Source organism: Amphiprion ocellaris, chromosome 13 (assembly GCF_022539595.1).
Source record: "Amphiprion ocellaris isolate individual 3 ecotype Okinawa chromosome 13, ASM2253959v1, whole genome shotgun sequence".
NCBI lineage: Eukaryota > Metazoa > Chordata > Actinopteri > Pomacentridae > Amphiprion > Amphiprion ocellaris.
This window is the reverse complement of record NC_072778.1, coordinates 19,225,147-19,238,724: the sequence shown is the minus strand read 5'-3', so window position 1 is coordinate 19,238,724 and position 13,578 is coordinate 19,225,147. Positions and strand designations below refer to the sequence as shown.

At 41.1% G+C, this 13,578-nt stretch overlaps 1 protein-coding gene across 29 annotated transcripts in view; it reads left to right on the top strand.

Annotated features, from left to right (window-relative positions):
* The window catches only part of LOC111572933 (protocadherin alpha-C2-like), a 189,585-nt gene that overhangs the window by 128,106 nt on the left and 47,901 nt on the right, over positions 1-13,578 (top strand). Inside the window, exon 1 of one of the 29 annotated variants that reach the window (XM_035951264.2) lies at positions 402-2,920. The exons of 25 other annotated variants lie outside the window; for them this stretch is intronic. In XM_035951264.2, the coding sequence (XP_035807157.2) occupies positions 545-2,920 (2,376 nt within the window). In that variant the 5' untranslated portion in view covers positions 402-544. Of the gene's footprint in view, positions 1-401; positions 2,921-3,733; positions 6,230-7,281; positions 9,780-10,838; positions 13,311-13,578 lie in introns of those variants that run through there. 3 more of the 29 variants (XM_035951266.2, XM_035951258.2, XM_055016475.1) reach the window with 3 other exon arrangements.

Sequence of the window (13,578 nt, the reverse complement as noted above, 5' to 3'; positions counted from 1 at the left end):
TGCGCCCTGGCAGGTTCTAAGAAATTAAATATTCTACCCTACATGATAATATGGTTTATATAATGTGTTTTCAAATTATATTGCTATATATGTTCTGCACCATAAGCAAATGCAGCATCCATATATTGTCAATGATGTATTTAGTCTCCATTTACCTGGCGTGTTTCACTGTTCATAGTATTCTGCTTTTGCAAAAAAGCAACATAATGGACGGAGTCTGGTGTGATATTTAAGGAAAACAACGAATTTGCTAGATGTGGTTATTAAATAATACATCGTGGTTCAAAATGAACGCAAGATGTCGCTCGAGACCAGACATTCACTTTTGTTCATTAATGATTTTTTTTTTTTTTTTTAATGACTCCTCCTCCACTGTTGGTGAGAAAAGAAACAGCCAGTGCGTTTCGTCGGGTCTAGGTTAGTAAAGCACTCCGTCTTGAAAGATGATCTTGACGTGTAGAGAACCTGGCCGTTCTTTGGATGCTTTTATCTTTCTGTGAAAAAAATACGTTTGTTTGTGTGGATTTCTATCTTCAAAGAAAGGATGGATCGGCAACACAATAGAGAGGCGGAATGGATGTTGTTCGCCATTATTCTTTGTTTATCGAACTGGTCTGCAGCTCAGATTTCCTACTCTGTTTCCGAGGAGGTGGACAAAGGCACAGTGGTGGGGAATCTCGCAAAGGATTTAAACATTAACACACAGCAACTGGAGGAACGAGGATTTCGGATTGTATCGGGATACAGTAAGAGCTATTTCGAGGCTAATTTAAGAACAGGAGCTTTGTCTGTGACCGAAAGGATAGACCGGGAAGAGCTTTGTCCTAATTTGCCCAAGTGTTCCTTAAATATAGAGGGACTACTAAGCCATCCTATGAATATTTATCGCATTGAGGTCAGTATTGTTGACATTAATGATAATGCGCCATCATTCCTCGAGCAAATCCATGTGTTTAATATCTCCGAGTCGTCTTCAACGGGAGAGAGGTATCCACTCCCAGCAGCTAGAGATGCAGACACTGGCAGCAATTCAGTGAAAACCTATAAACTAAGTACAAATGAGCATTTCTCTATAGATGTCAGTAGCGGAGGACACGGTGTGTCTGCTGAGTTGGTGCTGCAGAAAGCTTTAGACCGAGAAAAACAAGCCATGATTAAACTAACATTAACCGCTGTGGACGGAGGGAAACCTGCAAGATCTGGTACTGTGCAGATTCTTGTGAATGTGATAGATGTTAACGATAACACGCCTTCCTTCAGCAAATCGCTTCATAAAGTGAGTATCAGCGAAAATGTATCCATAGGTACAACGATACTGAAGTTAAATGCAACAGATTTGGACGCGGGTCAAAATTCAGATATCAGATATTCTTTAATGAGAAGAGGAAATGTGGACTCCCCAGAAAAATTCACTGTAATACCTGAAAGCGGTGAAATCATCGTGAAAGCTAATTTAGATTACGAGGAAAACAATGCATACGAATTACGAGTGCGAGCAACAGACCAAGGTACTTCTCCTCGCAGTGGGTATTCTAAAGTGCTCGTAGAGGTGATCGATGTCAATGACAATGCACCAGAAATCTCTGTAACTTCGCTAATGAGTCCAGTCAAAGAAAATGCTGAAATTGGAACAGTCGTTGCTTTGGTAACTGTAACTGATAAAGATGGGGCCCAAAATGGAATCACCACTTGTAAAATTAAAGATTCAATCCCTTTTAAATTGACGTCAAACTACAAAAACTATTACTCATTGATAGTTGATGGTATCCTCGACAGAGAGGTTGTACCGCAGTATAATATAACTATTACTGCAACTGATGAAGGGAGTCCGCGTCTTTCTAGCACTGCTGTAATCAATGTGCACATTTCTGATATAAATGACAATGCTCCCAGTTTCCCAGACAGCAACATAAATGTTTACGTGAAAGAGAACAGTAAAGTAGGAGATGTAATCACGACAACAACCGCGCAAGATGCAGATACAAATGAAAATGCTAAACTGACTTATTCATTAATGGGTAATTATCCCAAAGGATTCCCCATTTCGACTGTTTTAAACATCAACTCGGAGACTGGAGCTATAATCAGTCTGCAGTCTTTTAATTACGAGGAGTTAAAAACGTTCCAGATCAAAGTTCAGGCCACAGACTCTGGTCTTCCTCCGCTCAGCAGCAACGTGACTGTAAATGTCTTTATCTTGGATGAGAATGACAACAGTCCCGCGATTCTTGCACCATATTCTGAGCACGGCTCTGTCAACAGTGAGAGCATCCCATATTCTGCTGAAGCAGGATATTTTGTGGCAAAAATCAGGGCTGTAGATGCAGACTCTGGATACAATGCGCTGCTCTCTTATCATCTGTCTGAGTCAAAAGGAAACAACCTGTTCAGGATCGGAACCAGCACCGGAGAAATCAGAACTAAGAGGAGAATGAGTGACAATGACCTCAAAACTCACCCCTTGGTGGTGCTGGTCTCTGATAACGGAGAACCCTCCCTGTCAGCTACTGTGTCTATTGAGGTTGTGGTTGTTGAAAGCACTGCTGACATCCAGACTCAGTTCAGACATGTGCCCATAAAGGAGGACAGTTTCTCTGATTTGAACCTCTATCTGCTCATCGCCATTGTGTCGGTGTCAGTGATCTTTCTGCTCAGCCTCGTCAGTCTAATAGCTGTCAGATGCCACAGGACAGACGGCTCTTTCAGCAGGTACAGCGCCCCAATGATCACCACCCACCCTGACGGGAGCTGGTCTTACTCCAAATCTACTCAGCAGTATGACGTGTGTTTCAGCTCAGACACACTGAAGAGTGACGTAGTGGTTTTCCCTGCACCGTTTCCACCTGTAGATGCTGAACTGATCAGTATTAACGGAGGAGACACTTTCACCAGAACTCAGACGTTACCGAACAAAGAAAAGGTATGTGTTATTAAGTTTTCAATAGAATTTTTTCAGTTAAAACTGCCGCGATTGACATATTTTGCTGTGAGATGTTAGCGTACATGCGCAAGCCAACAAGACTTGGAAAACACAGCAATAGAGGTAATAGTAATAATTCCCCAGTTGCCATAGAAACGATTTTATATTACATTGTATTTATATTTACAAGTGAGAGCAGAACAACCTATATTTTCATGTTTTACGGTCCTGGGAGTGTTTGAATTAAAACAGCGCTTTCCTTGGTGCGGAATTTAGTTTATGTAATCTTTGGAATCTAATAGCGCTCTGGATCAGTATGTCGATCATCATTTTTTTTGTTGTTGTTGTTAGTGATTTATTTTTTATTTTTTAAAGAAACCCTGTTAAGACTATTCCCTGTGGTCTTTTGGAGATATCGTGGTTGACTTACGATTTAATTAATTGAAGTCAAGAGTTAAATTTCGCCTCTGTTTCCGTAAAATATAGGTTGACTTTTTTTCGTGGTCACTAACACTGGGATTGAATAGTTGCCTTGAATGACTCTGCAACTTTTATAAATCTCTGTGTTTGTTGAAACCATTAAATATCAACTATAACCCTCCATATGAGACCAACAAATGACCTATGGGCCGATCAGTTAAATGTAACATTTATATTTACTGCAAATCATTGGGCAAAGAGTTAGTCACATTTACATCGGCTCGTCTTTCTTGGACCACACGGTGTCGCTGGAGACCGTCGATATATTTATTATAGTACGTCTGAAACTCCACCCTGAACGGGAGAACAAAACCAGCCATTGGTCATCAGTACAGAGAGACGCTCAGATTGTACTGTGGCGAGAAGAGCTGCTGCTGCCGCTGCATAATGCTGTTTTTGACGGATATACATAAACTGGAATAAGCTGGATTTGCGGGATTCCGTGGGTACTGTTCAGCAATGGGAACGAAGGAATATGCCTGGATTCATATTGTTGCGCTGCTTTGTCTTTGTGACTGGTCTGTTTCGCAATTATCTTACTCCATTTCCGAGGAGGTGAACAAAGGCACCGTAGTGGGGAATATCGCAAAGGATTTGAATTTGAACGTACAAGAGATAGAAACCAGGGATCTACGTATTGTTTCGAGTTACAGTAAGAAATATGTTGACGTGAATTTACGGACTGGAAACCTCTTTGTTAACGACAGAATAGACAGAGAGGAGCTTTGCCTGACTACGACACAATGTTCTCTGAGAATACAGGCCGTTTTAAGCGATCCAATGATTGTACACCGCATTGAGGTCAGTGTTTTAGACATAAATGATAACTCGCCAGAATTTGTTGAAGAGTCGTTTTCAATAAATATCTCCGAGTCACTCTCTGCGGGAGAGCGATATCTCCTTCCAATAGCAGAAGATGCAGATACAGGAAGCAACTCGGTGAAAAGCTACAAACTGAGTCAAAATGAACATTTCTCTCTCGATGTACAGAGCGGAGGAGAACATACAACTTCTGCTGAATTAGTGTTGCAGAAACCTTTGGATAGAGAGAAACAGTCTGTGATTAGTCTAATTCTGACCGCTGTGGACGGAGGAAAACCATCTAGATCAGGAACACTTCAGTTGAATGTATATGTGATGGATACCAATGACAATGCACCGATTTTTAGTAAATCTCTTTATAAAGTGCGTGTAAGTGAAAACACGTCAGGCGGAACACGTGTTACTAAATTAAATGCAACTGATTTGGACGAGGGCATGAACAGCAAGATCCTGTATTCATTTATAAAACGAGGGAACACTGACCCATCAAATATTTTTGATTTGAATTCAGAAACGGGAGAAATTACCGTGAAAGGGAGACTAGACTATGAAGAGACGCCTGCTTATGAAATCAGAGTTCAAGCAATGGATCAAGGCGCCTTTCCTCGTAGTGCTCATGCTAAATTACTGATAGAAATAATTGATGTGAATGACAATGCCCCAGAAATATCTGTGACGTCACTTATGACACCTTTAAAAGAAGACGCAGAACTGGGGACAATTGTTGCCTTGGTAACAGTGACTGATAAAGATGGGGGGAATAATGGCATAACTAATTGTAAGGTAGTTGGACCTGCTCCATTTAAACTCAAGTCCAACTATAAAAATGACTATTCATTAGTAGTAGATGGACCGCTGGACAGAGAAAACACTCCTTTTTACAATGTCACCATTACAGCCACAGATGAAGGAAGTCCACCTCTGTCCAGCATCAGGATCGTCACTTTTCAAGTGTCGGATGTAAATGACAACGCACCTCACTTTATGGAGCCTGTAATTAATATTTATGTGAAAGAAAATAGTCCAATAGGCTTTGTTATTTACACAATTAGTGCTTTTGATCCTGATCTAGATGGTAATGCAAAGTTGACATACACATTGTTAGACAGTTCACCAAGAAATATTCCAATTTCATCCATTTTTAACATCAATTCAGAGACTGGAGATATAATCAGTCTGCAATCGTTTAACTATGAGGAGTTGAAAACATTCCAGTTCAAAGTTCAGGCCACAGATTCTGGCATTCCTCCACTTAGCAGCAACGTCACTGTCAACATTTTGATTCTCGATGAAAATGACAATAATCCAACAATTCTGGCACCATATTCTGAGCACGGCTCCGTCAACAGTGAGAGCATCCCATATTCTGCTGAAGCAGGATACTTTGTGGCAAAGATCAGGGCTGTAGATGCAGACTCTGGATACAATGCACTACTCTCTTATCATCTGTCTGAGTCAAAAGGAAACAACCTGTTCAGGATCGGAACCAGCAGTGGAGAAATCAGGACTAAGAGGAGAATGAGTGACAATGACCTCAAAACTCACCCCTTGGTGGTGCTGGTCTCTGATAACGGAGAACCCTCCCTGTCAGCTACTGTGTCTATTGAGGTGGTGGTTGTTGAAAGCACCGCTGACATCCACACTCAGTTCAGACATGTGCCGATAAAGGAGGACAGTTTCTCTGATTTGAACCTCTATCTGCTCATCGCCATTGTGTCGGTGTCAGTGATCTTTCTGCTCAGCCTCATCAGTCTCATAGCTGTCAGATGCCACAGGACAGACAGTTCTTTCAGCAGATACAGCGCCCCAATGATCACCACCCACCCTGATGGGAGCTGGTCTTATTCCAAATCGACTCAGCAGTATGACGTGTGTTTCAGCTCAGACACGCTCAAGAGTGATGTAGTGGTTTTCCCTGCACCGTTTCCACCCGTAGATGCTGAACTGATCAGTATTAATGGAGGAGACACTTTCACCAGGACTCAGACTTTACCCAGCAAAGAGAAGGTAGGTCATTAGTGCTTGTAAAATATAACAGCATGATCATAAAATGTAATGCATTTGTTTTTGCTCATGAGTCTTCAGGTGTGCAGGTATAGCTTCAATTAAATATTATTAATGAAGCAACAAAACACTATGACTCACTGTCACAATATCAGGCTTGTAGCAGCCAACAAATAGGATTTCTCACCACGGATCAACTACACTTTACGGCCAGAACTTACTGAAGGCCAGTACCAGAAGCTGTAAGATCATTTTTTAACCTTTTCAGTATATTAGCCATTATTTTCTCTGTGTTAAATAGTCCGTCACATATTCCATTTTAATATTTATTTTTTTAATGGAAACAGCTCATGTGTCACAGTGGGAGCAACTGAACTAGTATTTCTTCTGCAGTGTTGGGCTGTCTTTGTTACATTCTGCAGTAAAATCAGCTGCTTTTCTGAAAGTTGAAAAATTGTGAGTAATTGACATAATCAAAGTTGTTTTGTACTTGAATTGAAACAACAGTCCCTGTGGTCCTGAGCCTATAAACTCGTGTGTATCTGGTTTCTGTATGGTCTGCTGAGATTGTTGTTGTCTTCTGAGACGGAATGTAGATTTTAAAGAGTGCTGTCCGTGGTGCTGAATGTTGTGTTGACGTTTGGTTTCTGTACAGTACTGTACAGGAAAAAAAAAATTTAAGCATGATAGTTGTAAAGTATGTACATTTCTCAAATAAAAAAAACAAAGAAACAAAAACACAAAACAAAAAAAGTATTTTCCGTTATGGATATGTTGCATTGTAGGAATGCTGCAATAGCTCATTTAGTCACTGAAAGATTCATATTTTCCAACTACCCAGGTTTGTCACAAATTATTTTGATTTTTTACACATTAAACCGAAAGGGTCAGGCCACTTATAATGGCTTCGGTGATCCAATTATGTGGTACACTTTATTATACTTGCTTACCAGTCACCACATGAGGTTGCAGCAGACCGTAGACTTAAATTTGATTGTACGTCTAAAACTCCTCCTCCCTGCATAGAAAAAAAAAATCACCCTCGGTCATTAGCACACCCGCGGAGGATGCTGTGACGAGAAACGCAGGAGCTACAACGGTCTTTGCTTCGGATGGAAATATCTCTATCACGGATAAATGAACATTCGGGTTTACTTCTTTTGGTGCATCAACAATGAATATTCGACGACAAACGGAATACGTCTGGATCCACATTGCTGTGTTTCTTTGTCTTTGTGACTGGTCTGCATCGCAGTTGTCTTACTCGATTTCCGAGGAGGTGAACAAAGGCACTGTAGTGGGAAATATCGCAAAGGATTTAAACCTCAATGTACAGGAACTAGAGAACAGGGATCTACGTGTTGTTTCGAGTTACAGTAAGACATACTTTAACGTCAATTTGCGGACCGGGAACCTCTTAGTTGAGGAGAGAATAGATCGAGAAGAGCTTTGTCCGCATGTGGCAAAATGCTCACTAAAAATACAAGCTCTTTTAAGCAACCCAATGACTGCACATCGCATAGAAGTTAATATATTGGATATAAACGACAATTCGCCTGCGTTTGTTGAAAACAAGTATTTTTTGAATATATCGGAGTCATCCTTAACGGGTGAGCGATATCTTCTCCCTGTAGCAGTAGATGCAGACATAGGAAGCAACTCAGTAAGGAGCTACAAGCTGAGTCAAAATGAACATTTCTCTCTTGATGTGCAGAGCGGCGGAGAACACGGTGTGTCTGCCGAGTTAGTGCTGCAGAAAGCTTTAGATCGAGAAAAACAGTCGGTGATCACACTTGTCTTGACGGCGGTAGATGGAGGTAAACCCTCGAGGTCCGGGACCTTACAAATATATGTTAATGTATTAGACGTCAATGATAACATTCCTACGTTTAGCAAATCGCTTTATAAAGTGCGTGTCTTAGAAAATGCGATTCCCGGAACACCTGTGATAAAGTTAAATGCAACAGATCTCGACGAGGGCCTGAATGGCAAAATTCTGTATTCTTTTATCAAACGAGGGAATATTGACCCATCAAATATTTTTGATCTGAATTCAGTAACAGGAGAAATTAATGTGAAGGGAAGACTAGATTATGAAGAGACGCCTGCTTATGAAGTCAGAGTTCAAGCAGTGGATCAAGGCGCCTCTCCTCGTAGTGCTCATGCTAAACTGCTGATAGAAATAATTGATGTAAATGACAATGCCCCAGAAATAGCTGTGACGTCACTTATGACACCTTTAAAAGAAGACGCAGAACTGGGGACAATTGTTGCCTTGGTAACAGTGACTGATAAAGATGGGGGGAATAATGGCATAACTAATTGTAAGGTAGTTGGACCTGCTCCATTTAAACTTAAATCTAACTATAAAAATGACTATTCATTAGTAGTAGATGGACCGCTGGACAGAGAAAACACTTCTCTCTACAATGTCACCATTACAGCCACAGATGAAGGAAGTCCACCTCTGTCCAGCATCAGGGTCATTATTGTTCAAGTGTCTGATGTCAATGACAACGCACCTCACTTTATGGAACCTGTAATTAATGTTTATGTGAAAGAAAACAGTCCAATAGGCTCAGTTCTTTACACAGTAAATGCTTTCGATCCTGATCTAGATGGGAACTCCAGGTTGACATACAAATTGTTAGACAGTTCTCCAAGAAATATTCCAATTTCATCCATTTTAAACATCAATTCAGAGACTGGAGATATAATCACTCTGCAGTCGTTTAACTATGAGGAGTTAAAAACATTCCAGTTCAAAGTTCAGGCCACAGATTCTGGTGTTCCTCCACTCAACAGCAACGTGACTGTCAACGTTTTGATTCTGGATGAAAATGATAATAATCCAACAATTCTGGCACCATATTCTGAACACGGCTCCGTCAACAGTGAGAGCATCCCATATTCTGCCGAAGCAGGATACTTTGTGGCAAAGATCAGGGCTGTAGACGCAGACTCTGGATACAATGCGTTGTTGACTTATCACCTGTCTGAGCCAAAAGGAAACAACCTGTTCAGGATCGGAACCAGCACGGGAGAAATCAGAACTAAGAGGAGAATGAGTGACAATGACCTCAAAACTCACCCCTTGGTGGTGCTGGTCTCTGATAACGGAGAACCCTCCCTGTCAGCTACTGTGTCTATTGAGGTGGTGGTTGTTGAAAGCACCGCTGACATCCACACTCAGTTCAGACATGTGCCCATAAAGGAGGACAGTTTCTCTGATTTGAACCTCTATCTGCTCATCGCCATTGTGTCGGTGTCAGTGATCTTTCTGCTCAGCCTCGTCAGTCTAATAGCTGTCAGATGCCACAGGACAGACGGCTCTTTCAGCAAGTACAGCGCCCCAATGATCACCACCCACCCTGACGGGAGCTGGTCTTACTCCAAATCTACACAGCAGTATGACGTGTGTTTCAGCTCAGACACGCTCAAGAGTGACGTAGTGGTTTTCCCCACATCGTTTCCACCTGTAGATGCTGAACTGATCAGTATTAACGGAGGAGACACTTTTACCAAGACTCAGACTTTACCCAGCAAAGAGAAGGTAGGTCATTAGTGCTTGTAAAATATAACAGTATGATCATAAAATGTAATGCATTTTTTTGCTCATGAGTCTTCAGGTGTGCTGATATAGCTTCAATTAAATATTATTAATGAAGCAACAAAACACTATGACTCACTGCCACAATATCAGGCTTGTAATAGTCAATAAATAGGACTTCTCATCACAGATCAACTACACTTTAAGGCTAAAACATATTAAAGACCAGTACCAGAAGCTGTAAGAAAACTTTTAACCTTTTCAGTATATTAGCCATTATTTTCTCTGTGTTAAATAGTCAGTCACATATTCCATTTTAATATTTTTTTTTAAATGGAAACAGCTCATGTGTCACAGTTGGAGCGACTGAACTAGTGTTTCTTCTGCAGTGTTGGGCTCTGTCTTTGTTGAATTCTGCAGTAAAATCAGCTGCTTTTCTGAAAGTTGAAAAATTGTGAGTAATGGAAATAATCAAAGTTGTTTTGTACTTGAATTGAAACAACAGTCCCTGTGGTCCTGAGCCTATAAACTTGTGTGTATCTGGTTTCTATCGGTCTGCTGAGATTGTTGTCTTCTGAGACTGAATTTAGTTTTTCAAGAAAAGAGTGCTGTCCGTGGTGCTGAATATTATGCCGATGTTTGGTGTCTGTACATTTCTGCACAGGGAAAACAAATATGTATTCTAAGCATGTAAGTTGTAAGTTATGCATATTATTGAAACTAAAGCATCAATACTTTCTGTTACGGATATGTTGCATTATCTAAACGGTGTAATAGCTCATTTAGTCAATGAAAGATTCATCTTTTCCAACTACTCAGGTTTGTCCCAAATTATTTAGATTTTTTACACAGTAAACCCAAAAGATTCAGGTCATTCATAATCTTTTCAGTGATGTAACTATGTGGTACACTTCATCATACGTGCTTACCAATGACTCACCACATGAGGTCGCAGGAGACCGTAGACTTAAATTTGATTGTACGTCTAAAACTCCTCCTCCCTGCATAGAAAAAAAATCACCCTCGGTCATTAGCACACCCACGGAGAATGTTATGACGAGAAACGCAGGAGCTACAACTAAATTTGCTTCGGATGGAAATATCTCTGTCACGGATAAATGATCATTCGGGTTTACTTCTTCTGGTGTATCAACAATGAATATTCGACGACAAACGGAATACGTCTGGATCCACATTGCTGTGTTTCTTTGTCTTTGTGACTGGTCTGCATCGCAGTTGTCTTACTCGATTTCCGAGGAGGTGAACAAAGGCACTGTAGTGGGAAATATCGCAAAGGATTTAAACCTCAATGTACAGGAACTAGAGAACAGGGATCTACGTGTTGTTTCGAGTTACAGTAAGACATACTTTAACGTCAATTTGCGGACCGGGAACCTCTTAGTTGAGGAGAGAATAGATCGAGAAGAGCTTTGTCCGCATGTGGCAAAATGCTCACTAAAAATACAAGCTCTTTTAAGCAACCCAATGACTGCACATCGCATAGAAGTTCATATATTGGATATAAACGACAATTCGCCTGCATTTAGTGAAAACATCCATTCTTTGAATATTTACGAGTCATCCTTAACGGGTGAGCGATATCTTCTCCCTGTAGCGGTAGATGCAGACATAGGAAGCAACTCAGTAAAGAGCTACAAGCTGAGTCAAAATGAACATTTCTCTCTTGATGTGCAGAGCGGCGGAGAACACGGTGTGTCTGCCGAGTTAGTGCTGCAGAAAGCTTTAGATCGAGAAAAACAGTCGGTGATCACACTTGTCTTGACGGCGGTAGATGGAGGTAAACCCTCGAGGTCCGGGACCTTACAAATATATGTTAATGTATTAGACGTCAATGATAACATACCTACATTTAGCAAATCGCTTTATAAAATGCGTGTCTTCGAAAATACGACTCCCGGAGCACTTGTAATAAAGTTGAATGCAACAGATTTGGACGAGGGAATAAACAGCAAGATCCTGTATTCGTTAATCAAAAGAGGGAATATCGATCCATCAAATATTTTTGATCTGAATTCAGAAACAGGAGAAATTACTGTGAAGGGAAGACTAGATTATGAAGAGACGCCTGCTTATGAAGTCAGAGTTCAAGCAATGGATCAGGGCCCTGTCCCTCGAAGTGCTCATGCTAAATTATTGATAGAAATAGTTGATGTGAATGACAATGCCCCAGAAATAGCTGTGACGTCACTCATGACACCCGTAAAAGAAGACGCAGAACTGGGGACAATTGTTGCCTTGGTAACAGTTAGTGATAAAGATGGGGGGAATAATGGCATAACTAACTGTAAGGTAGTTGGATCTGTTCCGTTTAAACTCAAGTCCAACTATAAAAATGACTATTCATTAGTAGTAGATGGACCGCTGGACAGAGAGAACTCTTCTCTTTACAATGTCACCATTACAGCCACAGATGAAGGAAGTCCACCTCTGTCCAGCATCAGGGTCATTACTGTTCAAGTGTCGGATGTCAATGACAACGCACCTCACTTTATGGAGCCTGTAATTAATGTTTATGTGAAAGAAAACAGTCCAATAGGCTCAGTTATTTATACAGTAAATGCTTTCGATCCTGATCTAGATGGAAATTCCAGGTTGACATACAAGTTGTTAGACAGTTCCCCAAGAAATATTCCAATTTCATCCATTTTAAACATCAACTCAGAGACTGGAGATATAATCAGTCTGCAGTCTTTTAACTATGAGGAATTAAAAACATTCCAGTTCAAAGTTCAGGCCACAGATTCTGGTGTTCCTCCACTCAACAGCAACGTGACTGTTAACGTTTTGATTCTGGATGAAAATGATAATAATCCAACAATTCTGGCACCATATTCTGAGCACGGCTCCGTCAACAGTGAGAGCATCCCATATTCTGCTGAAGCAGGATACTTTGTGGCAAAGATCAGGGCTGTAGATGCAGACTCTGGATACAATGCACTGTTGACTTACCACCTGTCTGAGCCAAAAGGAAACAACCTGTTCAGAATCGGAACCAGCACCGGGGAAATCAGGACTAAGAGGCGAATGAGTGACAATGACCTCAAAACTCACCCCTTGGTGGTGCTGGTCTCTGATAACGGAGAACCCTCCCTGTCAGCTACTGTGTCTATTGAGGTGGTGGTTCTTGAAAGCACCGCTGACATCCACACTCAGTTCAGACATGTGCCCATAAAGGAGGACAGTTTCTCTGATTTGAACCTCTATCTGCTCATCGCCATTGTGTCGGTGTCAGTGATCTTTCTGCTCAGCCTCATCAGTCTAATAGCTGTCAGATGCCACAGGACAGATGGCTCTTTCAGCAGGTACAGCGCCCCAATGATCACCACCCACCCTGACGGGAGCTGGTCTTACTCCAAATCCACTCAGCAGTACGACGTGTGTTTCAGCTCAGACACACTGAAGAGTGACGTAGTGGTTTTCCCCGCACCATTTACACCTGTAGATGCTGAACTGATCAGTATTAACGGAGGAGACACTTTTACCAGGACCCAGACTTTACCCAACAAAGAGAAGGTAGGCTATACATTGCACTGAAAGGCTGAATACTTTATTTAGGACTCAAGCAATGTTGATTGAAATGCAGCTGTTATCACTAACTGCTCATCCATTGGCAAACTTTGATATAACATGTTATGAAAGGGTGCATGAATGTCAAGTCAATGATGAAATGAAAATTAACTCTCTATTTGCCACTTTTAGATAAAAAAGCAAACAGAAGTTTTCATCTGCCAACCCTCTCTGGAAATTAGCAGCACTTACAGAAATCATGCATCTCAAATAT